This window comes from Pseudoliparis swirei, chromosome 24 (assembly GCF_029220125.1).
Source record: "Pseudoliparis swirei isolate HS2019 ecotype Mariana Trench chromosome 24, NWPU_hadal_v1, whole genome shotgun sequence".
NCBI classification, from domain to species: domain Eukaryota; kingdom Metazoa; phylum Chordata; class Actinopteri; order Perciformes; family Liparidae; genus Pseudoliparis; species Pseudoliparis swirei.
The window spans coordinates 25,544,246-25,572,004 of record NC_079411.1 but is presented as its reverse complement, the minus strand read 5'-3'; the positions used below and the strand labels follow the sequence as shown (position 1 = coordinate 25,572,004).

General features: G+C 41.9%; 2 protein-coding genes across 3 annotated transcripts; one reads left to right on the top strand and one right to left on the bottom strand.

Moving 5' to 3' along the window:
* Positions 1-19,999: 19,999 nt before the first annotated feature.
* LOC130189883 (transcription factor JunB-like) lies at positions 20,000-22,075 on the top strand. Its single transcript, XM_056408874.1, has one exon. The coding sequence runs from the start codon at positions 20,689-20,691 to the stop codon at positions 21,712-21,714; it is 1,026 nt and encodes a 341-aa protein (XP_056264849.1). The 5' UTR covers positions 20,000-20,688; the 3' UTR covers positions 21,715-22,075.
* Positions 22,076-23,070: 995 nt separating this feature from the next.
* Positions 23,071-27,267, bottom strand: prdx2 (peroxiredoxin 2). 2 transcript variants are annotated; one of them, XM_056408875.1, is made up of 6 exons: positions 27,236-27,267; positions 26,247-26,368; positions 25,996-26,149; positions 25,362-25,484; positions 24,016-24,146; positions 23,071-23,453 (listed from the first exon to the last, which is right to left on the bottom strand). In XM_056408875.1, the coding sequence occupies exons 2-6, from the start codon at positions 26,347-26,349 to the stop codon at positions 23,371-23,373; spliced, it is 594 nt and encodes a 197-aa protein (XP_056264850.1). In that variant the 5' UTR covers positions 26,350-26,368; positions 27,236-27,267; the 3' UTR covers positions 23,071-23,370. The 2 variants fall into 2 exon arrangements, with proteins under 2 accessions (XP_056264850.1, XP_056264851.1); XM_056408876.1 differs by lacking the exon at positions 27,236-27,267 and adding an exon at positions 26,878-26,972.
* Positions 27,268-27,759: the final 492 nt, after the last annotated feature.

Here is a 27,759-nt window from a genome sequence, read left to right as displayed (position 1 = left end):
CACGGTGACCTCTCTTATTTTTTGGGATGTTGCCGTCCCGCAGGCTCCGCCCCCCGGGAGGGAAGCATCGGGGGCAAAATGTCTGCCGTCAAAAAGCACATGACTCCGACTCTCTGGCCGTCAGCTGTGCTTCTCAACGCTCTAAATCACTGCGCGTCTCTGAGAGGGAACGAGTGTGGCTGCATGGACGAATGAGGGGAATGAAATGGAAGAAAGGTTTGGGGGGGTGGGGGGGGGGGAGTCAGTTTGACACCCGTGTTACGGTAAGACAACGTTTACACAATGCATCACAAGTAACGATCACCGCGTGCCAATCACTTTTATTAAACTAGGGTGTGGCAAACACACACACACACACACACACGTATACACTCCTTCGCATATCCTGTTGTGCAATTCCGTAAACCACCAATGCGGAGGCTTGAACTTGTTGGACTGGATGGATGATGGCAGATGATCAGCACGGGAGCCCATGTGGAAATAAAACAGGGACAACACACACACACACACACGCCGCGCTGACACGGGTCAGTAATGATGAAGTAAACTTTATGAAATAGCAGACGAGAGGAGGAGAAAGTGGGGAGGATGTCGTCCGTTGGTGGGGACATGTATTATTCACGCTGTCAGCGGAGACGTCGGTGAAGTCACGGCAGCGTAAGTAATAGCGTGTGTCACATAAATCAACGGCAATGATGACCTCATTTTACCACAAAACTCCCTCCTCCCACACACCCTTTGAGCAGCTCCATGTTACGACCTCAGACACTGGGACAGGGGAATTTAAGCACATGGTAACAGTCACGATAAATGAAGCAGCTATCCAGCTTCTAGGGGAGACCCTGCCGATGAGCGTCGCAAAAGCCTTCATCCACAGCGCCCTCCTTTGACTGGGTCAAAATCGCCTCATAGTCTCTATGAATCGGCCAATGAGTACTGCAGTACAGGCCAGCAGCTCTTCCGTTAAATGAGACACACAATAAACGCACTTTACCATGCTCAGATAAAAAGCTGCTGGGTTGTGTTGAAAATGCAGATCACACTGTACCAGAATGGGAGAAACAGCCTGACCTGCGTCGTCAGCTGGAGTAGTGTCCGGCAAATTCTCAGCTGTGGATGACGTCACCGAGGAGCAGTCTGTTGATGAGTGAAAAATTATTTATTTGGGCAACCAGTTGTTGCATCTGAGACAGAGATAAAGTATTTGTAAGTACTTTATCTGCAGAACAAAATGAAAGCGCTCATGTAGTGTGAGGAAAAAACTTTCAAGAGCATAACATAACCCGACCTGATCATGGCAAAAGACCAGACAGACTGACAAGGAACACTGGGAGACAGGGGAATTTAAGCACATGGTAACAAGACACAGGTGGGACCAATCAGGGGCGGGGCTGACACTGATGAGCATAGGAGACAGGTGTGATGACAGGTGAAAACAATCAGTCCAGATGCGTGAGGGTTTACACACGCACACACACACACAAACACACACACACACACACAGGAAGTTTGTTTTGATGGGAATATGTAAAGTTCCATGACAACATTGTACAATTATTACGGAACAAGTCCCGCGTTAAGATGTCATTTTGTGATTTTGGAGCTGTACCAAATGTTATTAAATTAAATTAAATTCAAAGCCACACTTAGAAGAATGGTTTGAGACTTTTAATATACTTACTTGGTTTCCTGCCAAGAGTTAAGCGACAGGATTAACGTCGCTCGTCTAGTCGGCGTTAGCTCAAAGTTCACTAGTTCAGGTTCAGTTCAGGTTCATTTCCTCCTTTCTTTTCTGTCTAATGTGCGGATGCTGTGGTGTTTCATTAGTTTCATGCATACATGTGGGATGTGAGGAGCTGGATCCTCGCTCTGCTCCAGCAACGAGACCTTTGAGGCGGGGAAGAGGCGGAGGCCGATGACTCCGCTCCGTAGATTTCTCTACGGAGGCTGGAGATTCTCGTTCAGTTGATCGCATTCAGACGTGCAGTCATGCACAGCAATGTATACAGTATGTATATATACATATATATATATATATATATATATATATATGTATATATATATATATAAAGCTTTGATTAGGATAAAGACTGGACAAAGGGCAGCTAGCCTAGCTCTGTCGAAGAGGTTACAATCTAAATTAGGCCTGTCACGATAACTACTTTTCTTGGAGGATCCGAGAAATAGTTGTGAAAACAATTTCTATTGTGAATTTCAGACCATTTATAATAATACTTTGGCCATTATGCCATTGATATAATGATGATATAATGGCATAATAATAAAACACAATACTGTCTACTTTGAACAGAAAAGTACGCATTGCTCATTTCTTCATGGTAAACCTGCTTTTTATTCTGGCTTCATGCTGTTATAATGTTAAAGATGTACTTTTGTAAACAAACATTTAATCACAACAACAAGGCAATATTGAGGTCAGAAATAATGGTGGAGCTTGTGTCCATATATATTGTATGGTAACGTCATTATTGTGACACCTCTAAAGCTGACTGATTATCACATTATATCAGAATCAGAACCAGAATCGTTTATTGACGACTACGTTGCACATGTGAGGAAATTGACGAGACATGGACATATTATGTATATGAATATGTATATGTAAATTGTATATTATTGGTACACTATGTATATATTATTATTTTTTAATTGTTTGTATTACATATATATATATATATAAAAAGTACAATATATATATTAATATTATTATTTATTTATATATGTAATAATTGTTTTTTTAAATAATAAGAATGTATGTAGTACCAATAATGAACATATATATTACAACTCATAATATATTATATATATATATTGTTCATTATTGGTACTATATATATATATATTCTTTTTTTTAAAATTACATATATACAGTATATATGTAATAAAAAATAATAAAAATAATAAAAATATTAATATATACAGTGCATCCGGAAAGTATTCACAGCGCTTCATTTTTTCCACATTTTGTTATGTTACAGCCTTATTCCAAAATGGATTAAATTCATTATTTTCCTCAACATTCTACACACAAAAACCCATAATGACAAAGTGAAAACTGTTTTTTGCAAATTTGTGCAAATCTGTTAAAATAAAGAACGAAAACATAACTTGTACATAAGTATTCACAGCCTTTGCCATGACACTCAAAATGTAGCTCTGGTGCATCCTGTTTCCACTGATCATCCTTGAGATGTCTGATTGGAGTCCACCTGTGCTAAATTCAGTTGATTGGACATGATTGAGAAAGGCACACACCTGTCTATATAAGGTATCACAGTTGACAGTGCATATCAGAGCATAAACCAAGCCATGAAGTTCAAGGAATTATCTATAGACCTCCGAGACAGAATTGTATCGAGGCACAGATCTGGCGAAGGGTACAGAAAGATTTCTGCAGCATTGAAAGTCCCAATGAGCACATTGGCCTCCATCATCCGGACATGGAAGAAGTTTGGAACCACCAGGACTCTTCCTAGAGTCGCCCAGCCAGACTGAGCGATCGGGGGAGAAGGGCCTTAGTCAGGGAGGTGACCAGGAACCCGATGGTCACTCTGACAGAGCTCCAGCGTTGTTCTATGAAGAGAGGAGAACCTTCCAGAAGGACAACCATCTCTGCAGCACTCCACAAATCAGGCCTGTTTGGTCGAGTGGCCAGACGGAAGCCACTCCTCAGTAAAAAGCACATGACAGCCCGCCTACAGTTTGCAAAAAAGCACCTGAAGGACTCTCAGACCATGAGAAACAAAATTCTCTGGTCTGATGAAACAAAGATTGAACTCTTTGGCCTGAATGCCAAGCGTCATGTCTGGAGGAAACCAGGCACTGCTCATCACCAGGCCAATACCATCCCTACAGTGAAGCACGGTGGTGGCAGCATCATGCTGTGGGGATGTTTTTCAGCGGGAGGAACTGGGAGACTAGTCAGGATTGAGGGAAAGATGAATGCAGCAATGTACAGAGACATCCTGGATGAAAACATGCTCCAAAGCGCTCTGGACCTCAGACTGGGGCGACGGTTCATCTTCCAACAGGACAACGACCCGAAGCACACAGCCGAGATAACAAAGGAGTGGCTTCGGGACAACTCTGTGAATGTCCTGGAGTGGCCCAGCCAGAGCCCTGACTTGAGCCCGATTGAACATCTCTGGAGAGATCTGAAAATGGCTGTGCACCGACGCTCCCCATCCAACCTGATGGAACTTGAGAGGTTCTGCAAAGAAGAATGGGAGGAAACTGCCCAGAAATAGGTGTGCCACGCTTGTGGAATCATACCCAAGAAGACTTGAGGCTGTAATTGCTGCCAAAGGTGCTTCAACAAAGTATTGAGCAAAGGCTGTGAATACTTATGTACATGTTATGTTTTCCTTCTTTATTTTTAATAAATGTGCAAACATTTGCACAAAACAGTTTTCACTTTGTCATTATGGGTTGTTGTGTGTAGAATGCTGAGGAAAATAATGAATTTAATCCATTTTGGAATAAGGCTGTAACATAACAAAATGTGGAAAAAATGAAGCGCTGTGAATACTTTCCGGATGCACTGTATATTTATTGTACTTTTATATATATATACTATTTGTTATATTAAAAATCATAATATATGATATATATATATTAACATAAATACTGTAGAAACATAATAAGTTCCAGATTATTTCTTGGAAAAAACACTTCAGGAAGTAAATGCATCTTTCTAAGATAAACTCTAATGAAAGATTTAAACATGAGTTAATTAGACTTCATAGTTTATTTCAGGAGAAGTTTAAAAGCACCAACAATTCTTATATTAAAGTAAAGTACAAGTACCTTAAAATACCTGTGAGTGCAGTATACTCGGGTAAATGTTACATTCCAACCCGACTCAGTCATGTTCGCACACAGTTTTTTCAGAGGTTGTTTTCTCAGAGCTCATGCAGGTGTTGTACCTTGTAGCAAACACCTGAGCAACTAACTACACCGCCACATCTGGCTGGAACCGCAGACGCCCGCATGGCAATAAACTCTCCTTCACACACACACACACACACACACACACACACACACAAACACACGTACGCACAGACATGAGTGTACATGGAAACACTCACTTGTAGCCACTGATCAGAAGACAGCTGAGACACACAAGTCATTCCCATTGTTCAAACACAGACACACACACAGACAGGGAGGGAGCAAGAAAGTCAGACGTTCTCATTTACATGTGAAGTCTGTACGGTTGAATGCTCCCTGAAAAAAAACAACTCTTCATGTTCCCATGGCCTCAGAGCCAAACACAAACAAATCTAATCACATGACAAAATACAGACGCGTCTGGTCTGCCCGGTGGTGAAGGCCTCAAAATACACAACGGCAGCCATGGAACACTTTTCCTTCTCGTCAGCGGCAAACAGAGCACGAACGCAAATATTTCTTTCCAAATCTCTCTCTCTCTTCATTTCGCTGAGAGACGGAGGGACAGGTTCTCTCTCGAATGCTTTGCCTCGGGCAAAACTTCAATCCTTGGACTGGGATGTCAATAATTTCCATGCCTCTATTTTGTTCTTCTTTTCGCCTCCGTTCGCGGCGGTTCTTGTCTTGTCTTGCTGCCTGTTGTTTTTGCAGCTCAGGAGTCTTGAGAGGTGATCTCATCCGCGCCTTCGCTCCCCAACCCCCCCCCCCCCCCCCCCAGCTCTCGAAACAACATTGTATTTATCTGACCAAAATAGCAACCTCAGGCTGGAAAAACCAGAGTCAAAGACAAACAGATATAGGCCAAGAGTTTCCAAGGAAGCCAGTCTGGGCCGGAGGTGATGCTTTTGACTGACAACAGCCACGGGGCAACACAACCAGACTCTGCACTTACTTTTCTGCAAGGTGATGGGTTAGAGGCAGAAGTAATACAAACTCGTTTTATTCTTGAGCTTTCTGAAGAACAATAGAAGTACACATTAACTTCAACACCTGTGTAGTGTGAGACAAGCGAGAAAAACAAAACGGCTTGAGAGAAAGTTAGTATTTGATGTGGGGTTGATGTATTGGATAAACTCTAATTATACAGATGTTTTTCTTTTTTTATTATAATACTTACTGGTAAAGATGATGTCTGACATCGACTGAAAACCGGTGAATCAAAACTATTAATTATTATCATCGGCATTAATGAAGCAAAGCAAATAGGTCCAGACGAGTAAAGTAAAATCTCGAATTTGAATCAAAAGTTCAACATACGACACTTTAATATTAACAAGATACATACAACACCCTAATTATGAGCCGTTGTAAGACTGTAGAGTTCATAGTTTGATTATCTCTCTGTAATTAATGATGTGATAACGTCAAAATTCTGGAAGAAAATCTTTATTTCAAAGAAAAAGTCAACTGTATGTGTATATTTGTCATATGGTATTTATTTTACATTATTCAGAAAAAAGATATAAATTTTCAAATATCACAAAAAGTGGAATATATTTATTAATATTATTATTTTTTAAATTATTTTTATATTACATAAATGTAATTTTTTAAATAATAAGAATATATATAGTACCAATAATGTACAATTATTGGTACTATAATATTTTTTAAAATAATAATGGAAACTTAATTTGTGCTACCTTCATTTAACAGAGTATGCGAGGCAGAGCAATGTAAAGGGTATGATTGATCGTGTTGGGGTTTAAACCCGGGCTTAAAGGAAGGACGTCCCTCTGAGTGATTTACTAACTCTCTCTAGATACCAATGACATAATCTATCTGCACTCAAGTAGAGACTCGAGACACACACACACACACACATGAACAAACAGACACACCACGACATTCACACAGACAGACAAACATGAACCCACGGTCTGACCCTCTTCTCCGCCACCAGAAGGGGAGGAGGAAGTGCTGGTGGGAGAAAAGAAGAAAAAAAAGAAGAATTAAAAACACATTCCACTTCCCGTAAAGCCGGGAGAAGGAGCAGTGAGTCACTGGAGCAGCTTGAAATGAGGCCCCCCCCTTTTAAGTTTCAGACGCGACGTCTTTTGACCGTCTACACGTGGAGCTTTTTAACCTCCATGGGTCCTCCTCAAATGTTGTCGACGCCGCCGCTCTCCTTTCTTCTTCACCCCCGCTGCTGTTCGTTCAGTCGCTTTACTAAAACAACTCGTTCACGGGGTTGTCTGAAAGTGATCATCGGTCTCATTACTCAGTTCAACCGCAGGTCACATGGTACTAACTGCATATGTCTTTGCTGTTAACACAGCTTGGCACATGTATTTTTAATTGTTGCTAATGAACAGAACATGGAAACATTTAACAGACATATACAACCACAAAATAACACACGTAATTGCACTAAAAGCACGCAAGAAAGCCACACATTTAATCACAGCAGAGTGTTTTTAATAGACCTCCATCATGTTTTCCCCTCACAGTGATGCCAAGAAAAGATTTTTACTGTAAAGTCAAAATTGGAAAACACCCTCGTTGTGGGAATAAACCCTCCTCCTCGCTTTCTCTTCATCTTTTAACCTCCCGTCGGTCCAGACAGAGGCCCCCCCGAAAAACCCAGACTGAAACCCTAAAATGATGCTGTTTTCTTTCCATTTGATTCACCAGCAGCAACCTGAGTCACGAGCCGTCGGGGTCTCGCTCCAATCGCACACATGCTGACAGCTTAATTGACTCCAGTGAGGAAGAGTCCATGTTATCTGTTCTCTACCGCTCCCTGAACTCAACCCTGACTCACACCCTGAACTTCAGGTGGACCGGCTATCATTTTGAATCTGTTCACACTCAACAGGTGGCCTGATTTAATGGCGCGTGATTTAGACCAGCTGGCTCAATGGCTTCTGATCTCTCACCGTTGTTAAGTCTTCTTCTGTTGACTTGCACTGTTAAAAAATGTGGTGAATCTATGAGTATCTGTTGAATAGCAATGTGCTTCCCTACTCTGACAAAGAGTGTGGAGACAAAGCTCATTTAGAATTAGACCAGCTAGCGAGCTAGCTTGCTAATTCTACCATGTTGCCGTGTTACAGTAAATACAAATAAAGTAAAATAAAATACACTTGCACTGCTATAACATTTGGTGAATCTGTATTTATGATTATCCGGTGAATAGCAATGTGCCTCCCTACTCTGTGACAAAGAGTGTGTCGATGAAGCTCATTTAGGGGAAGTCTAGCTAGCTAGCTAGCTTGCTAATTCCGCCGGGTTGTCGTGCTACAGTAAATAAAAATAAAGTAAAATAAAATATACTTGCACTGTTATCAAATGTGATGAATCTGTGTTTATGATTATTTGGTGAATAGCAGAAAGTGTGTAGACAAAGTTCATTTAGAAGAAGACTAGCTAGCTAGCTAATTTTGCCGTGTTGTTGTGCTACAGTGAATACAAATAAAGTAAAATAAAATAAAAAGCAACACGTCAACTGCTAGGTTTAGTCTCCTTTACTTCAACAAGTAGCCGTATTTAACTGTCACCCTTTGAATTGGCTTATGAGAATTGCTAGCACTAATGCTAATCACCAAACCTGACAGCCAGGTGAAAATGATTATATTATATACTATTAATACTTTGAAGGATAAGACTGGGAATATTCTATCTATTTTTAATCTATAATTACATTAGTCTATATTAGTTTATTTTTTTAGACAATGGAAACATTTGTTATTTGTGGGTTTTAATCTTTTCATGGGATTTCCAAAGAAAAATAAGAAATACTTTTATTCTGAAAGGATGGGTTTTAAAGGATAGTTTCTGACCTGTGTGTTTTTGAAAATGAAATCAACTTTAATCAGTTGGTAAAACGAACAACAAAGCGAAATGTAAAAAGACAAACATATTTGTAAGACATGGATGACTTAAAATGAAAAAAGAAATATGGACACAGTCATGGACTCGAGTCATTAGAGGAGAGTGTTCAGGTCTGGGCTGCTCTAAAGGACAAATGAACACACACACACACACACACACACACATACATTAATGTTAATATGCACGCACATGTACAGACACGCTAAGTCTGTACTCTCTCTCTCTACACTCACATATAAACCCTTCTCCGCTGCCCTGGCTGTGCACCCAGGGGGACAGCAGTGACTCAGAACGAGTCATGCGCACACACACACACACACACACACACACACACACACACACACACACACACACACACACACACACACACACACATCACAAACTCTCACATACACGCAAACACTTGCTTAAATGCCAAAACCGACTGGCAAACTTTATCAGTTGCAGGCCTCCGAGCTACAGATGTACGTTGGTATATGAGGTTGAGGGTTTAATAAGATGGGCACAGAAAGATGGCTGATCTGGGGTCAGATTATCAGACATCATTCTTTTTGGCATCTTTGGTGTTGCTAAAAATAAATCCATCACACGAAACTGACTTTCTGATCAGGAGCCATAAAAGTGACAATGTGAAGATTGATGAACTGAAGCTATACGTTTATATGTATCAGTCCTGAAGGGTGCCAGCGCTAAACTCTTTTCTTTGAAGGTGGATTAAGGATTAGCGTTTAAATATAAGCCAGTTGTCACGTCAAAAATGACTCTATATTAAGAGCGGCTGCCGAAAACTCTGGGCTAAAAAAACAGTTGGAGAAGATTTTTTTTGCAAACAGCTGACAACTTTCGTCATTCGTGGGAATAATTAGCAGGTCGATGATAACGAGACCCGTGTCACATGCAGGGATCCTCTCGCTCCACAGCCAGAGATGGAAATAAGATTCGAGTTTGCCACCAGAGCATCAGGGTTGTTGTAATACATGTAGGTTGGAGATGCCTTAAGGGGACAGAGGAGACGGGATTTTGCCAGAGTTTTTCATCCCCCCCCGCCCTACCCCACCCCCTTCATGTAGAGCTATTAATCACTGACAATATGAAGTCATCGCTGCCTCTTGGGATTTTACTGCCTGGAAAAATAAACCTTACATGGCTCAGAAGCAGATTTGCTATCACTGATATCACAAACTAACAAGCTGTGGCAGCCGCAGTGCATTATTATTCTTTTCTGCGTGAAATTTTGTTTGAAAAACTAACTTTTTTTTTATCGAATCATCTTGAGACTGGGGAAGATTGATAAGGTGCATTTCCACTTTGTTTTTCATGAAGGTTGAAGCGAATGAAATGTGATGGAAGAGGAAATAACAGGAATCAATCTGTGGTGTAGTGGACATGCCGGATATGTGGGAAAAGATTGAAGAAGGAAGGGATGAATACGAGGAGAGGAAAGACAGGGAGAAAGGTAGGGGGAGAAGAAGAAGCGAGAGGAAAAAAGGACAGAGCAGAGGAGTAAAATCAAAGAGCAGAAAAAGAAAAGAAAGAAAAAGATGAGAGGACAGATGGATGTACGTTGTAACACAGAATGGGGAGGTGAAAGAGGGCGGTTAGCTGGCACGGTGTTTGTGAGCAAATGTATGCGTCACTGAAGCTATTCCAAGATGCACAAATGCACCCTTTCTCACTCACACACGCACACACACACACACACACCCACACACACACGCACACACACTTTGATAGGCTCTGGCTGTTTCCTTGACAACAGTATAGTATTTTCGGGGATCAGAGGTGGCAGTTGCGTGTATGTATGCGTGTGTGTCTGTGTGTGTGTGCTTGACAACACTGTTAAAAGCTTATTAGTCAAGAGGGATGTGGCCAAAATAGCAAAATACGGTATTTTTTCTTATAAATTAAGCAGTTTTTGCATCGCTGACAGAAAAGATTAAACTTTTCTTCACACTTAAATCTTAAATAGTTTGATTGTTCCTGAAAAACAATACTCAGTAAAAGCGCAGGTGAAATAAAGAAGAGACGGGCGTGTGGGTGAAGGCCCAGGAGACTTTTCAAAGGTCCTCCCGAAAAGGTTTGAATTTGTTTTCCAACACAGTCGTGTAATATCGCCGACGTGTCAAATCTATTCTCAGATCCGGAAATTGCTTTTCCAAAAATCCACTGACGTCATTTAGGGACACAGTCGAGCAACTGAGGACGAACATGTGGGGTGGTGCTTTCTCCACTGTTTTAGATTTGGTGATAAGAAGGAACTTCACACTTATCCGCAGCTTCCAACGGACCCTCACACATCTGTGTGCAACCTATAATAATTGTTAATATGAATTTAATGAAGGATCTCAGAGGATGCTTTTAAAGCTACTTGATAGATAGATGTTCAAATGTGGATGAGATGTTGACACACATACACACACACACACTCCTAATGTGTCAGATTCACACACACACACACACACACACATGTACAGAGTAGCCCCCAACTTTACACTTCACTACAGGAAATCAAGCATTTCCTGCTGCATTTGGTACAGGATGTGAGGTTAGTAACTCCGTGTTTCAGCGTATCATGAATGAGAGCCGCGCTCGCTGTGGACCACACGCTCACTGGCAGCACTTTTTGAAGTTCTTTATAATCAGTGGTAATCATATTTATGTGAGATGCTCCGCTCCCACACACATCTGATGAATAAAGATCACGGGTTAAAAAAAAAAAAAAAAGAGGCCGCGACAGCACGGATGGAGCATACAAAAACTGAAAATGGCGAATTAATAACCGGATGCACGTTGAAAGAAACGAATGGCTTTTCTCAAGAACGTATTTATCGGATTTTCACATGATATTCACACATCTGATGGGATTTGTCAGCGTGGCTCAGTTTATCGAATTAACCCCTTAAACCTTTAGAGGATTGCACCAAAAAAAATCAAGAGACGAATTGTCAGTGTGCTAGCAGCTAACGGGGCTAGCAGTCAGCTGGAGATGAACTTTACGACAGAGCATTAATTATCTATAGCTACAGATGACAACAACAAAAAAATTTTATCCAACTGCAGATGTCATTTCATGATCAGACTTGACATTCTTTGTTAGAAATAAGAAGCCTGCTTTTGTCTACTTCTGTCTAAATGTAAAGACTCCCACTGTAATCATGGTAAACTGCAGGGCTCAGCGAGGGGGTCAATTAGCAGAGCGTCTGCAGAACAACAGCGTCTGCATGTGCACACTCGCATGGTGTGTGTTTAGTGATCAGGGAGCTACACGAAGAGAAGACTTTTCTTTTTTCTCAACACTATTGTGTGTGTGTGTGTGTGTGTGTGTGTGTGTGTGTGTGTGTGTGTGTGTGTGTGCGTAAACAAGGGTCAAGAGATTTCCCCCTGCGGGGAGAATTTATTTAAAAAAACACGGCTTGTGCCAAGAAGGTATAAAAATCAAAAAACACCCCGAGGGCCAACGGCATGCTCAGCAAAGCACACATAATGCACACATGTAAACAAGGGAGGGGTAGAAAAAAAAGAGACAAACAAATGTAGAGAATGATGGATGGATAGATAAGAAGAGAAGATGAGATGCAGAGAATGAAAGGAGGCTGAAAAACAAACTCAAAAAGCTATAAGCAGAGAACTTTTTTTGCACATCGCCTGATGGTTCCTATCATACCCATCTGATGGAGAGATGACACACTGCACCTCGTTTTCTGGGCACCAGCCTCCGCCAGTAATACCAGACAGCTGGGAGGCAGAGAAAAGAAGAAAAAAGTGCAGTTTAACCGTTTCAATGCCGGACAGAATTGAGTCGTTTTGTGGTCGTCTGACTAGAAACGGTTATCTCTCAGTCTCACAGTGTTTCTTGCCAATGAGAATGGATGAAAGTGTCACTATAGACCACTCCCAGTCACGCCTGTCTCCACCGCCACCCGACAGATCTCTGAACACTCATCTGATGAGGAATCGCCGTTAACATTTACCTGGTGGCCGGCCTGCGTCTGTACAATCTGCACATTCCTGGAATGAAACCACGATGTTCTGGTAAACATTGAAAACAAATTGTAGTTTTCATGAGGCAAACACATGTGGTTGATGTCATCACGTGGAAACACTCAAGATGAAGAACTCACCACTTGTCGCTCGTGCAGAGGGGGATGTTTTTTTTGTAGACGTTCTGACCACAAAACAATGTCTGCATTTCCCCCCTCATGTGTTCCTCTTTCCCCTTTGCTCTCATGGGAATGTAAGCGGAGTAAAAGTCACACAACAATCAGCCAAATAAAAAACAGATTCATATTCTAAATAAGCATAAGTGAATCAAAACCCTTGAATCCAATGTTAATTGGATAATAATTTGAGGCTGGCCATGCAGTGCAATGCCTCTGCGCTAATGAAACACATCATAAATGATATACCAAATGACAAAAGTAGCATTTTTGTTTGATGCATTTCCTTCTCTCATTACTCACCACTGCCATGATGCAATTAAAGAGGATTAGCTTCAGAAAAAGAGGTCATGCTAACAAGGAAAACTGTGGTGTGGTGCAAATATTGAATACAAAATACATTAAATAAAAGAGTGGAAAAAGAAAGAGTTGGGATGCATGTAACACATTGAATGAAGCCTGATGCATCTCGAGCAGTGGTTAAGGGGTGAGCGAAGTCAACGTGTCCTTGGGCGAGACACTTAACCCCAACATTGGTCCCGTGGCCGTGCCTAGTGTATGAATGTGTGTATGCATGTTAGTTACTCCTGATGGGCAGCTGGCACCTTATAGCCACTGCAGCCATCAGTGTATTAATGGGTGTGAACGGGTGAATGATGACTAGTGTTAAAGCACTTTGAGTGGTCGGACTATAAAAGTATAATCAATTTGCTTTTGTGCTTTTTAATTCAATTAATTATGTTTTAAGCAGAATTATTGCTATAAACTGGACAGTGTCGCCACAGAGTAACCATTTTGGGATGAAATCCAATGTTAAGGTAGGAGAAGATCATCAAATCAGCAAATGTACACAGTAATATGAGTTACACCACAGAATAAAGTTGTAGCCACTCTCAGCTACGTTGGGCTACGTTGAGAAAAGAAGTGCATTTTCTTGCTTTTCCTTTTAAAATTGAAGATTTAATAATTTGTTCTTTTAAAAGTTTCGCTGAAAAAAAACTTTTACTTCAAAACAAATGACAATTCAACAACTTTTTGAGCTAAATCGCCAACTCGATTAAAGAGATAAAACATATTTTGAACGTGTTTCCATTCCATCCACTCTTAAATCCACCAAAACCTAAAAGCTGCAGAAACAAAATGCCCCATGTCAGTGTGTGTGTGTGTGAGTGTGTGAGTGTGCACACCGTACGTGTCATGCTCCTGAGAGTGAGAACCAGCAGGTGACACAGATGAGTCTCGTGTTTACAAAAAGTGTCTGTGGTTTATAGTTTTCACGAGACTCTGTGTTTAATGTTGTGGCTTCATCTACCGTAATTCGTCATTTGGCAGTTAGCTTTGCTCCGTGTTTAAATATGTGTAAATAACCTTAACACTAATATGTCGCACCAAACGGTCTGCAGGCTGTGATGAAGTCTAAAATGTAGACTGTGGTATATGTTGGTGACTAACTTAACAGGATTTTCCTTTTACATCATAAATGGTGTCAGATGAACGACGTCCTCTCTGCACAAAAGGTTCCGTCAAAGGAAGTTGAGAACAGCAGAGACAGTACGTGATGCAGCGATATCTGCTCGCTCAAGGACTGAACGCCTCTCGAGATATACGGACTGGCACGAGCGATCTGGGAACCCACTGAAGGGAACCAACGCACGCAGAGATAAACGGCGCTCACCGTTGACCTTTGCTTTCTTCGTACGAGAACAACCATCCTTTGATAGGAAAGTTCCCGTGTGTGTGTGTGTGTGTGTGTGTGTGTGTGTGTGTGTGTGTGTGTGTGTGTGTGTGTGTGTGAAAACCCAAGCTGGTGAACCACTTCTGGTAAGTAAAATAGAAGTGGGCTCTGCACGCTGGTGTATCATAAAAGCAGATAATGAGGTTGAATTCAGACGAAGGTTTGAGGGGCTTGAATGACTGGCATGTATTGTGACTCTATTCCCTCTCATTGGATTCATTGGATTCATTTGATTATTTTATTTATTTTATATATTTATTTAATTTTATTTAATTTTATTTAATGTTATTTAATTTATTTTATTTTATATATTTATTTATTTTATTTTATATATTTATTTATTTTATTTTATTTATTTTATTTATTTTATTTATTTTATTTATTTTATTTATTTTATTTATTTTATTTATTTTATTTATTTTATTTATTTTATTTATTTTATTTATTTTATTTATTTTATTTATTTATTTATTTTATTTATGTATTTATTTCTATTTTTATTTTGTATTATATCTTATTTTGTAATCATATCTGACACTGTCTAAAAAGAGCTGTAGGTCCACAAAAACGTAAACGTATTGAGGAAATGAAAATGCGGTGCGCCCAAAGCCTCCACACCCTCCTGCCGCCTCACATTCACTTCTCCTATTTGATTTTTTTTCAGAAAGAGGAAGTCTCAGCAGAGGAATCAAACATCCGCACTCCGTCCCCCCTCTCCTCCGTCACCCGCCATCTTTAGAGCAAATCAGTTGTGTGGCTTATTGTAGCGTAAAACTAATACACAGGTGTGCCGCTGCCGCTTAATCCGATATATATTGTTTTGCATGAGGTTAAAATGCATGAGACGATGTCTCAGATGTGACGTCCAGTATATATATCAGCCTTCACAGCAACACAGGCACAGCAAACATGTGATGTGTCTTTGGGTGCAGTGTGAAAAAAGGGAAATATTTGACCTCCTAACGACCTCTGTCACTCAACTCTTCCTCTCGTTTGATACCCGCATCTCATTGCTAGCAATACTGCACATCCAAGGATGCCAATAGAGTGAAATATATCATAATAATAGCTATATCCTTAAAGTTAACGCCGCCCACACACACACACACACACTCATCACCAATTTCCTATTCGTGTCTTAAAAAAAAAAAAGACAGCTCAATTAATAAACCAAATGGGCATGCAAAATCAGATTAGACCTAATTAAACTCCCACACACACACACACACACACACACACACACACACACACACACACACACACGTTACCATTTTCTCCAGACTGGCAGAGTGACAGGGAGTTTAAGCAGTAGATGAAGAGGAAGTGGGAAGGACAGCTCCATATGCGTGGCGTCGGCCCCGGGGGGACAGCCGGGTCCGACTGTCTTTTCCTGCCGCGCTCATTTGGCCCCAGCAACCGTCCCGTCTCGCGCTAAAGGTCTCTCATCGCTACAAGGCTCCTCGGCGCTCTCTGGGAGCCACAGACGAAGAACATGCTGATTAAACATGCCTTCATTAAAGCGATTACACACACAAGGGGGTTCAATTTCCCACGGGCGGCCAGATAACGATGAGGGGGGGAAGAAAAGGGTAAAAAAAAAGGGCTTTTTTAAAATGCAGGGATGGGGTGGAACGAGGGATTTGGCGACGGCCCCCGATGAACACCCCTATACCTGACTCACCACACCTCCAGGCCCGCTTCCAGGTCGCCGAGTTCTCCGGCCGTGGAAGACCTTGCCAGAGACGCAGGAGCGACGTTACTTCTGGTTCATTTGACGAAGACGCCGAGTGTTTTAACGCCCGAGCGAGCCGCGGAGGTCGCGAAAGGAGTTAGCGGTCGCGACGAAGGCCAAATGAACATCGGCAGCTTTCAGGCGCTCTTGGAGGTCGTGACCTTATTTCTGACTATAGTTTAGTTTTTGAAGTGGGCGAAGGACAAGTAAGATTTTTTTTCCCTTCTTCTCGGTTTCATGAAAACCAAAATAAAATATTTGAGCAATTACAGACAACCGTCATCTTGTAAATCTCGATTGAACGATGTCCAATTATCTCTCTTTGTGATTTTTGCAGTTCACAGCTCGGTCAGCTTCCAGATCGTTGAATTCTCAGTTAAAGCAAATATATTTTGGGAAGCATGATTCATAACTGGAAGAGTCCAGATGTGTTGTTGACATTCAGACTTTCTTATAAATGACACACATATTCAATTTATTTTTATTTTTAAATGACACACATTATTATACGGTCGTGGTGGGAGGTAAAAAAGAGTTAGCGGTCGCGATGAAGGCCAAATGAACATCGGCAGCTTTCAGGCGCTCTGGAGGTCGTGACCTTTTTCTGACAAAAGTTGAGTTTTTGAGGACAAATAAGATTGTTTTTCTTCTTCTTGGTTTCATAAAAAAACAAAATAAAGTATTTGAGCAATCATATTCTAAATCTTGATTGAATGATCTCCAATTATCTCTCTTCATGATTTTGCAATTCACAGCTCGGTCAGCCGTCCAGATCATTGACTTCTCAGTTAAAACATATTTTTTTGTTGGAAAAGCATGATTCATAACTGAAAGAGTCCAGATGTGTTGTTGACATTTAGACTTTCTTATAAATGACACACATCTTCAATTATGTCCTAACACGTATGCTTGTGCGTGGACTATTACACAACCCACAGTTCACTTCTCTCTCCCGGCCACGGCCAGCAGCGATCATGTGACGTGCCGACAGCCAATGAGAACGGAGAGGTTTCTTTCGGGCCTCAGGCGCCGTCTGTACCACCGGAGGCGATTCCACCTCTACGCTTGCTTCTCTGCCTTCATGTTTCTTCTATTTCTGTTGCTGCTTCTGTTATTCTCGTCTCTTTTTTTGGTGCCATACTGTCGACCCGAATCACACCAGCGCTCAAGGAAAGTGACAGAATTGCATGTATGAGGTGTTTGTGCCTGTGAATTCTGGTGCACAGACGCATGAAATGATGTGCACGCGAGCAAGGAATTGTTCAGAGCCTCAGAGCCAATTAAGGGCCTCGAGAAATAACACTATATATATAAATAATGTAGAGTTTATTTCCTGCACATTTAGCAATAATAACCAAAATAGACTTTTTGTAAGGCCTCACTCGATCCAATTTAAGGCCCGAGACTCTCAGTCACATATTCAGACTAAAACAGAAGAGTTGGCTGATGATATATTAATCTCATGAAATATTTCTAGGAATCTTCCATCTATTTGTGATGCGAACGTGTGACAAGAGGTCAGTTTTGTGACTATTTGAGTGGATGAGGTCACTCTGAAAGTGGAACTGACCATTAAGTCTTCACTGTGTTTCCCTGAAACTATACTTCTGTTTCTCTGTTTCCCCTGTCGTTTCCCCTCACTGACAACGGCACATGAGACCGCTGATGCAGGGGGAGGAGCTTGATCCGAACTGACCGCCGCCGCCGCCTAACATCATGGCCGAACCTCAGCATTGGATTCCCACAATCTGAGGGAGTATACACAGGATGATGCGGCTGGTGTTGTTTCAGATATTAAAAAAAGAGAAATGCAGCATGTGAAGACTGTACTGGTACACCTGATGTCTCATTTCAGGGAAGGTGAGTATTGGTTAAAAGGGTTCAAAGGTCAACCTGGTCTGATTACATGAAGGAACCCCAATTTAAAAAGAAGAGCTCAACCTGTTTAACCTCATGTTCAGTGTCAAATTAGACTGTGACAGGCCAAGTATCCATGATATACACATTAAAGTACTGAAAGATGATGTTATACTAATTATGGAAAAAGTATAGGATCCGTTTCTTCTGGAATTTGACTTGTACTAAAAGTCTGGATAGGATATTTCAGATTATTTAATCCATTCTGTGTGAATCCCCTAAATGTATAGTAGTGCACTATCAACATGCATGGGGGATGCTTCTTTAAAGCCCAAACTACAGACAACAAGTCAACAAAAGAAACTGTATAAATGTCTATCAAATTCCACCAAAACAATCAGAGTCCAAAATTCAAGTACATACCTAATTTACCAGTCCATGACATCTCTCTTGTCATATATGTTTATGTATCTATCTATCTATATATATATACATATATATATATTTATGTATAATATATATATATATTATACACATATATCGATATATATACATATATATAGATATATAGATATCTATATATATGACAAGAGAGATGTCAGCAAAGACATATATATATATATATATATATATATATATATATAGATCTCTCTCTCCATCTATATATACAGATATATCTATATATCTGTATCTCTCTCTCTCTGTCTCTATGTATATATATATATATCTTCAAACTGTGCAATGGTACCTCTCTTATGGGTCAGAGTCAGTGAGGACATAATGACTTTGCATTTTTGGTGAATTATTAAAGTTACATAGAAATAACTTCAACTCAGAAAAGCCTTGTCTTATATAAAAATGAATACGTTTTTTAGAAAGCGTGAAAAGGTGCTAGATATTTAGTTTTTAAAGGATGAGGTGCACACATGATCCGAGGACATATAGTCGAACTCCACGAGACGATATGAACGTGCGCGTGCGTGGGCGCATTGCCCTCTGGGAAGTGATTCAGGAGGCATTACCATATAGAGAAGACAAAGACGTCTTTCTATCCAACAGGTGTGCAGGCCCGGGGACGTGTCTGTCCTCTAGTTTGTTTACACCCCCTTAATTCCGATTCAGTTCTGATTAACACTGGCTTGAGTCAGCTTCAATTACTTTTTAATTGTTAATGACGGGCAACAACTCTACCTTCTTGCTATAGAAGTACCGTGTTTTGGTGATGAATACAGCCTATTATAGGCTAAACTATAAGGCCTTTTTGTATTATTATCTTTAAATATTAAATATTTCCATCCATCCTATAGATCTGTCCGATAACCCGAGCACGTGTTTCACCAGACAGACGTTATCTTTCATGCATTTTTGTGTTGTTTTTGAAGACATCACGCCCAACAGTTTACGCCACCTACCGCCCTCTCCCTGCCTCGCCGGGTGAAGGCGGACAGCCGCGCGCCTCTTCCTCCTCCTCCTCCTCCTCCTCCCACATCCCTGGAGCGCTGGAAGCACGCCAACATGGGATCGGCTTCCCGCTCCTGTCAAAGGGAGGAACTGGTGCGCCAGGACACCCAAATATGGACCGTCCAATATCAGTTCGGATGGCATGACTCAGCGTCAGACTATATATCCTTCCCCGCTGCGGTGTGTTGTTTAGAGCGAAAGGCAAAGCGGTTGTTGGAAGTGTGTTTTGGGGTTCCCCCGATATATACCTCTTCTAGTTAGAAAAAAGGCTCCTTGTGTTTTTTTGTGTGGTAATGCCTCTTGAGTTGTGAGACACATTCAAACTAAACTCGTCAAATAAACAGTGGAGGAGTGTGGTTGTGCCACTGCGCATCTGTTTTACGCGCGTCCACCCGGCTGGAGTCTCTCCCCCCTCACGCCGAACAGGCCGCGTCTGTTTACAGAACTTGATACTGGTAACGACGCCAGCGAAGCGAGAGAGAGAGAGAGAGAGAGAGTGTGTGTGTGCGTGTGTCTGACTTCCCGGAGGCGGGGACCCACATGCGGTAACAGCCAATCACAAGGCAGGGTGAAGCGCACCAGGAGCCGGATGATATAAGTACAGCGCAGCTCGACCGCGGCTTGTCAGTCAGGAGGAAGAAGCCCGAAGAGGAGCTCAGTTTCAGAGCAGAACCAAAAGACTCTCCTACACACGAGTGGAATCAAAACATCTGAATTAGTCACTGGACTCCGCTTTGAATTCAACTCAAGGCACAAATCGACGACTTGGTACAGTACAGTTCCACTATTTTGGAAGTTTTGCTCTGTTTTTGATACAGTATAATAATACAGCGGGACTTTGCGCTGGAGATTTGAGTCAATTTGGGACACTAAAGCCTCGGGGGGTCCACGCAGCATCTTTTGCAGCGCGCTCTTTGTATTTGACTTGTAATTTTGAAAATATGTCCACAATAATGGAACAACCTTTTTATGACGACTCGTTTCTCTCTGCTTATGGCCATCCAGGCGCAGCCCTGCCCGACTACAAGCTGCTAAAGCAGAATATGAACTTGAACTTCGCCGATTCATATCGAAACTCAAACTTCAAGCCACAGCACCTGCGCGCCGATAGCGATTTCTATTCGGCCGGCGCAGCGGCGGCGGTGGACCTGGTGGGCTCCTTGAAGCTCGCCTCTCCGGAACTGGAGCGACTGATCATCCAGAACAGCAACGGGGTCATCACCACGACGCCGACACCGGCCCAGTTCCTCTTCAACCGCGGTATCACAGAGGAGCAGGAAGGCTTCGCGGAAGGTTTTGTGAAAGCGCTGGACGACCTGCACAAGATGAACCATATGGCTCCTCCCAACGTGTCCATCGGCGGCGTCGCCTGCGGCGTCCCCGGTGGTGGAGTCGTGTGCTCGGCACCGGCCTCGGTGTTCGGCTCATCCATGCAGCACGAAGCGCTCGAGTACACCACGCTGAGCAGCTGCACCACGAACCCCGGGCTGTCGTCCGCGGCCAGCTACCCCTCCACCACGATCAGCTACCTGCCGCACCACCAGTACCACCAGCACCCGCAGGCCATTGCGCACGGGTCCCACCACTTCCAGCACTCGCTGGCCGGCGTGGGCGTCCACTCGCAGCGGTTCGGCGAGTTGAAAGAGGAGCCTCAGACGGTGCCGGACATGATGAGCAGCGACGGGTCTCCGCCGATGTCCCCCATCGATATGGAGAACCAGGACCGCATGAAAACGGCGCGCAAGCGGCTGAGGAACCGGCTCGCGGCGTCAAAGTGTCGGAGGCGCAAACTGGAGCGCATCACTCGCCTGGAGGACAAAGTGAAGGTGCTGAAAACGGACAACGCGGGACTGTCGAACACGGCGTCTGTGCTGCGGGACCAGGTGGCCCAACTGAAACAGAAAGTCATGACGCACGTGAGCAGTGGCTGTCAGCTCATGTTGGCGCCCAAAGTGAAGTCTTATTGAAGAGAAACAATGCACTTTAAAGAAAGAAAGAATAAACACTGGACAAGAACTGCACTGACAACACAATGAACATTGACTTTAAATACATTGTCTGTAGAGAACTGGACCAATGTAGTTTCTAACCGTCTGAAAGAGGCGCAGCAGAAATCAAACAAGACTATAAAACACTTGGGGCATTTTTTTAAAATACGTTTTTAAAAAAAAGTTTCGTCTTGGCTTTGCCTGTTTACATTTTACTTTAATGGCATCTGTGATACATTCTTATGTAATTTATTTGTGTTCGTCGGGTTGAGCCGGATGAGCCTGTTTTTTTTGTACTTGTACAGTATATATATTTAAGTAAATGAAATTATGAAACTGAGACGTGTCGTTTCTTCCAAAGATTATTGAAAGAAAAAACACAGGTAATTCTCGTACATATATATATTCACTATATTGGTCTGATCTGGGGTCAGCAGTTGGGTGTGTTGCTTGACGTTGGAGAACGTCCCCAGCGTAGGAATGTTTCCCCAATTGACGCACGTACGTCAGTCCATATATGGGCATGTTGGTTTTCTTACGTCACAATGAAAAGGTTTCCGGGAACTCCCTCCTACACTGCCAGTCACACGCTCTCCCCTGGAGCACCGCGTGTGTGCGGGTAAATGGAGAAGCTAGTCAATAGTGGTTTATTTCAGTTACGGGGAGTTTCCCCTGCATGGTTTACTTTAAAATTCCCAAAACAAGTCGTGAGAACACGAGCTCATTAAAATAAGTTTTTAAAAAAAAGTTCCAACGAGCTTTCGATTTGCTTTAGAGGTAGTTTGAAATGAAGCAGTTAGAAATACATGGGGAAGGTCACCAATTACTCAATAGTTAACAATGTATAAGCTATGACCAAAAAACAGGTTTATTCCATCTGAAGAGTGATATCCACACTATAATACTTCAGTAATCAAAAAAGGACGGATTGGGAGTTTTCAAATATTACTAAAAAATTAATTACCATAAAGATTGTAGGATAAATAAAGAGACTCTTAAGTATCTGGAGCTATAGGACGTCATGCAGGTCTTTACACACACACCAATCCAATCTTTCCCAATGAGCTGTGCCATTTGGCAACGTCAGGTTATTGAGACAAACCCAGTAACTCCAAGATTAACCAACACGTCCCCGCCTTGTGACACTCAGCAGTTTCACCCACTTAATCCCAAAAATGTGTTGGCATAAATGACAAGTTGTTAACTTTAGGCACCCTGAACACATCGAGGAAGCACTATGGCACCATCTAGTGGGCACAAGTGGAATGACGTTCACAATATAAAAGACATATCAGTTCTGCTACATGTCAGGCAAAAAAACAACAAAAATACGAGTCACTATTGATTCACTCTTTTAATAAAGATGGTAGCAAATCATTAAATTACAGCGAGGAAAAATACCATTTATTTTCTGAAAATGGACCAAAACTGGAGTTTCAGTGCTTGAGAATATGAGGTTCTCCTCCACAAATTGTAAGTTGGACTCAAAAGAGAAAAGATTTGCGACTACAGATTTATATAAGCAGTTTAGAAATTTTTGGGTTTAATGCGATTGGACGCCATTAAGATAATGCTTCACAGGAACGCCTCTCATCTGAAGGCAAGTGCTACGGTTAAGAAGTGGCCAGGAGAGCTTCACTGCTTTGAGAAGAAGTCTTTGCTCTTCACGATGTCGGGGATGATGGTGTCGCTACCAGGTTTCCAGCCAGCGGGGCACACTGTGTGGGAGGAGGAGGAACAACGTTCAGCACCAGGAGAACGGGACGGTGAACTTTACTTACCGTGAGAACAAAGTACATGTGTGAATACCCCAGAGGGTAAACTATAGATTCAAGGCTCGGTCGGTCCAGACAAACATCATTTAAAAAAGAAAATAATTGTTTTAGAAACTATTTACATGTTAGCTGTGACATGTAAAAACTATCTAAAATAACATAAAATCTGCATTTCTATTAAATGCTAACGAGATTCTGAAAAGATTTTTTTTTTTTAAAGACAAAAAATGATAACCAAGCACCTGACACGCAAGTTATTATGTGGCCGATGAGCCTTGTTATGCACCACTGAAGGTTAAAAAGGAATTAAATGATTATAAACCAACAGCAACTAATTTGCTTCTACAGACTACATTCACGGTCTTCAACATCATTAAAATGATTTAGAGTTTCCTGTAAGACATAAAAAAAAAAAAAGTCAAAATACCAAAGCATGTCATTTAATTTGCGCGGGTTTTATTAGCTGAAGGCAAAACCACAAACAGTATTGCCGGGGTTTACTCACCCTCTCCATGTTTGTCGGTGTGCTGGAAGGCCTGGACCAGGCGCAGCGTCTCATCCACGGAGCGGCCGACGGGCAAGTCGTTGATCGTGATCTGCCTCAAGATGCCCTTGTCGTCAATCACAAACAGACCCCTGACGGCACAAATTAAGACCACGTATCGCATAAAAAGACATTTCTAAATCAGTGGTGACTTGTCCCAAGATGCACAAGCACCGAGTGAGATGGGCATGTCATTGCCGTGTGTTCTGGTAGCGTCACGATGCCAGAACAATCGTTATATCTACGTTCTTCATGCTTAAAAAACAACAACAACGTTGATGTTTTGGAGTGGAGTTGAATGAGGCACTCCAGTAGATGGTGGACAGCAGGTTTTGAGAGACAGAAGGAGAAGCACCGGAGCAAAGCAACGTACCACCGTGGCCGTAGGGCAGCAGCTTAACGTAGTTTAGCACCTTAAAGAAAGAACTACCTAAAAAACAAATCAATTTCACCGTAACAGTGTACCACATTTGGAATATTGTCACCGCTTTATTTTGCCATCAGACAGCTCTTTGAGGAGGAACCGGAACATTATTAAATTCATATTTTGTAATTTCACATAGCAGAAGAGAGAGTTGCTGGTCTACCGCTGCTTCGATTGCCTAGTTTACATTATTGTGTGACTTTGGTTAATCCGAACTAACCCTTTAAAAACACAGAAGTCACACAAATAAATTAAGGGAATAGTAACCCAGCAGCTCCCTTATTCTGCGAGGTAAAATTGCCCATCTTGGCAATGGAGTCCTACGGCTCTGAAAAAAAGCATAGATAAATATAATGGCTTCAGTTCCGTGTCGTAAAGGGATGTCCGATGGAAAGTTAAACAGTAAAACTATTCAGAACATGGCGTGTCCTTATAGTATTAATGCCGACTTTTAGGTTGGCGTTTCTTTACATCGCTTTGCTCCTCCTGTCTATTACTAGAAATAAATGTGATTTCAAAAGGAAACTTAAGGCAGCAATAATCAGAAAGGAAATTATAGTAGATTAGGTTATTATTTGAGGTATTTAGGTATTATTATTTGACTTTTAATGTAAATGTTGTTTTTCTAAGTCTAAGTGTTTTTGTGATAATTGATCATGCTGTACTGCATTTTATGTATTTGTATTGAAATGTTTTTTTGCCTGGAAGGCAATTTGGAAGAATAGTCTCCACTACGGTGTAAACTATTGGGGATCCTTAATAAACTAAACTAAACTCCAAACTGGGCCAACCGCCATCGACTCATATCCAGCTCCCACTGCAGGAGCTATTGGCCTGACATTTAAGACGCATTACAAAGACGGGCAGTTTTTCAAATCCTGACCTGTAGGCAATGCCGTCATCTTCCTTCAGCACACCGTAGTCTTTGGAGATGGTCTTGGTGAGGTCTGCCACAAGGGGGATTTCCATGGTACCCAGACCTCCCTGCTTCCTTGGCGTGTTGATCCTGTCGGGAATTAATGAAATACGGAAAATCAAAAACTAATTTATGCACCAACAAACTGACAGTTTTGCTCTCACTTCTGATGTACTGCACTTAAAGCACGTCGACATCTAAACTCTCATCTGGACCCGATGCAGAGACAGTTACCGTCAAGGAACTTATCAAGGCCAGGCAGAGAAGCCGCGTGGCGGGAGATAAGCGGTGCTGCTTCAGCTCAGCCCAAAACAGTTTCTCGAAGCAGAGTTATAATAATTTGCAAATTCACAATGTAAAGAGTACTGATCCAATATTTGTGTTTTCCTATGTACCTCCCAGTGTACACAAGCCTTAAAGTAGGTTAAACAAACATTTCTCAATATTTGTGTTGTGTCCACTAGCTTTTTTTTCCTTTGTGTTAATGTTTAGAATACAATTTATTTTCTTAAAAATACTTACTTAACAGGTACAGGTCAACTTTGTTTCTTAAACTGCATACACTTACAACAGGATAACAGTAAAACTTTGTTTTTCTCACCATGCCAAGTGACTGAAGTGAGAGTCCACGGAGCAGCCGATCACCTCGCAGCCGATACTGCGGAACTCCTCGGCCCGGTCGCTGAACGCCACGATCTCAGTGGGACACACGAAAGTGAAGTCCAGTGGGTAGAAGAAGAAGACCACATACTTCCCTGAAGAGCACAGGAGGAAAAGATATGCATTTAAAACTGATTAATCCATTTTAGATAAGACATTCAAAAGTAAGTCTGTGAGATAAGGCCAAGTTACCTTTGTAGTCGGACAGCTTGATGTCCTTGAACTGTCCGTCCACTACAGCTGTAGCTTTGAAGTCTGGGGCAGGTTTGCCAATCTGAGCTTTTCCAGAGGCCATGGTGATGATTGCAAAATGACTGGAGGGAGATACAATACATGAATTATTAATGCTCACCCAGGATTCAGAGCTCGTGAGACAGCTGAGGCACAGCTCACAAAAGCTGGTTCAGTTGGGAGACCCGTGTGAAGTCACATGCAAGTCATGTTAAAGCCGCGAGGAACAACAGGCGATTAGGAAGCTTACGCAACCATGATGCGTTAAAAAGAAAAGAAAGTCAGGACACATGATTTATATCTTGGATGCATGATTGCTCCAAAAAAAAGTCTAAATAAATAAATAAATTAAGCCTTATTGTTCGCAATTATATAAACAAGCAGGACACACTAAATACAATTGATCCAACTAGGCCTTCACAGCAGCCATGAGCTGATTACTCTTTTAAATAGCTGCAGTTTTAATGTAAAAAAAATTCAATAACAAATTGTGTGTGAAGAAAACTCAAGTCACGATTCAAACCCAGACCGAAGCTACCACTCCTTTGTCGGCGTGCAGAGATAACACAGCAGTGGTAGTAGTAGTACACACCGATTGGTCAAAGTTCAGCTATGTAGGTCAAAACTTCACAAACTAAAGTCGTTTCTAGAAAGAAAGGTGGCGTGAAATAAAAGTTGGACAAATTTGAGGACCGTCAGCTGCAGTCCCGGAACAAAGAAAGGAGGTAGACACAGGCCCAGATACGTCAAGGAGGAGGCGAGCCAACTGACCCGCACTGCCTGGCTAGCTTCGCTTTAGCTCGGTGGAGTAAACCGACTCCTTTGTTGCCTCTCTGGCGCGGGGACGAGCAGCCGCTGCTGCGCGCGAGCTCAGCGGAGACACTTCGCGGGGAACGTTTGACGGTTAGGACGTCAAACTAACGCACTTTTATTTTATTTGTACAACTCACCTGTCTTCAAAACGAAGCAGAGCGGCGGTCTGCTGCTGGCAGGAGGAGGAGAGCAGTCAGAGGAGGGAAGGGACGCTTAAGTGCAAGAAGTGGGCAGGGCCAGTTTAGCTCCCCGGAAGTGAATCGGGTTTATTTCAAAGTAAAAGGGGAGATTAGAGCGTGGCGTTGCTTTGAGGACAGGTGAACCAAATTAGTTGATTAGAAATACATTCATTGCATACTTTCACTTTATGCATGTATACATTCAAATGAGGTAAAGTGTGGATACTTACATGCTGAAGGAATGTTGAATTACGCATGCCTTCCTCGAATGCTTCCATGTTATTCTACTTCCTACTTTAGCTCCTCAACCTGTCAAAGGGAAACATTGCACTTTTTGATATAACAGAAAATACTGTGTATTGAATACATAATGTACCATTTGTTTCAACCCAAGATCCATTTAGAAGCTGTTCTAGAGCGTTTGCTCATATCACATGGCAGTCCTCATCTGTAAATATAGTTTATTTTGTTGAAAATAGACT

Coding starts and splice junctions, on each gene's coding strand:
- LOC130189883 (XM_056408874.1), top strand. CDS start 20,689: ATGTCCACAATAATGGAACAACCTTTTTATGACGACTCGTTTCTCTCT.
- prdx2 (XM_056408875.1), bottom strand. CDS start 26,349: ATGGCCTCTGGAAAAGCTCAGATTGGCAAACCTGCCCCAGACTTCAAA. Junction 25,485..25,995: donor CACTTCAGTCACTTGGCATG/GTGAGAAAAACA, acceptor AATTCCCGACAG/GATCAACACGCCAAGGAAGC. Junction 23,454..24,015: donor CACCGACAAACATGGAGAGG/GTGAGTAAACCC, acceptor CCTCCCACACAG/TGTGCCCCGCTGGCTGGAAA.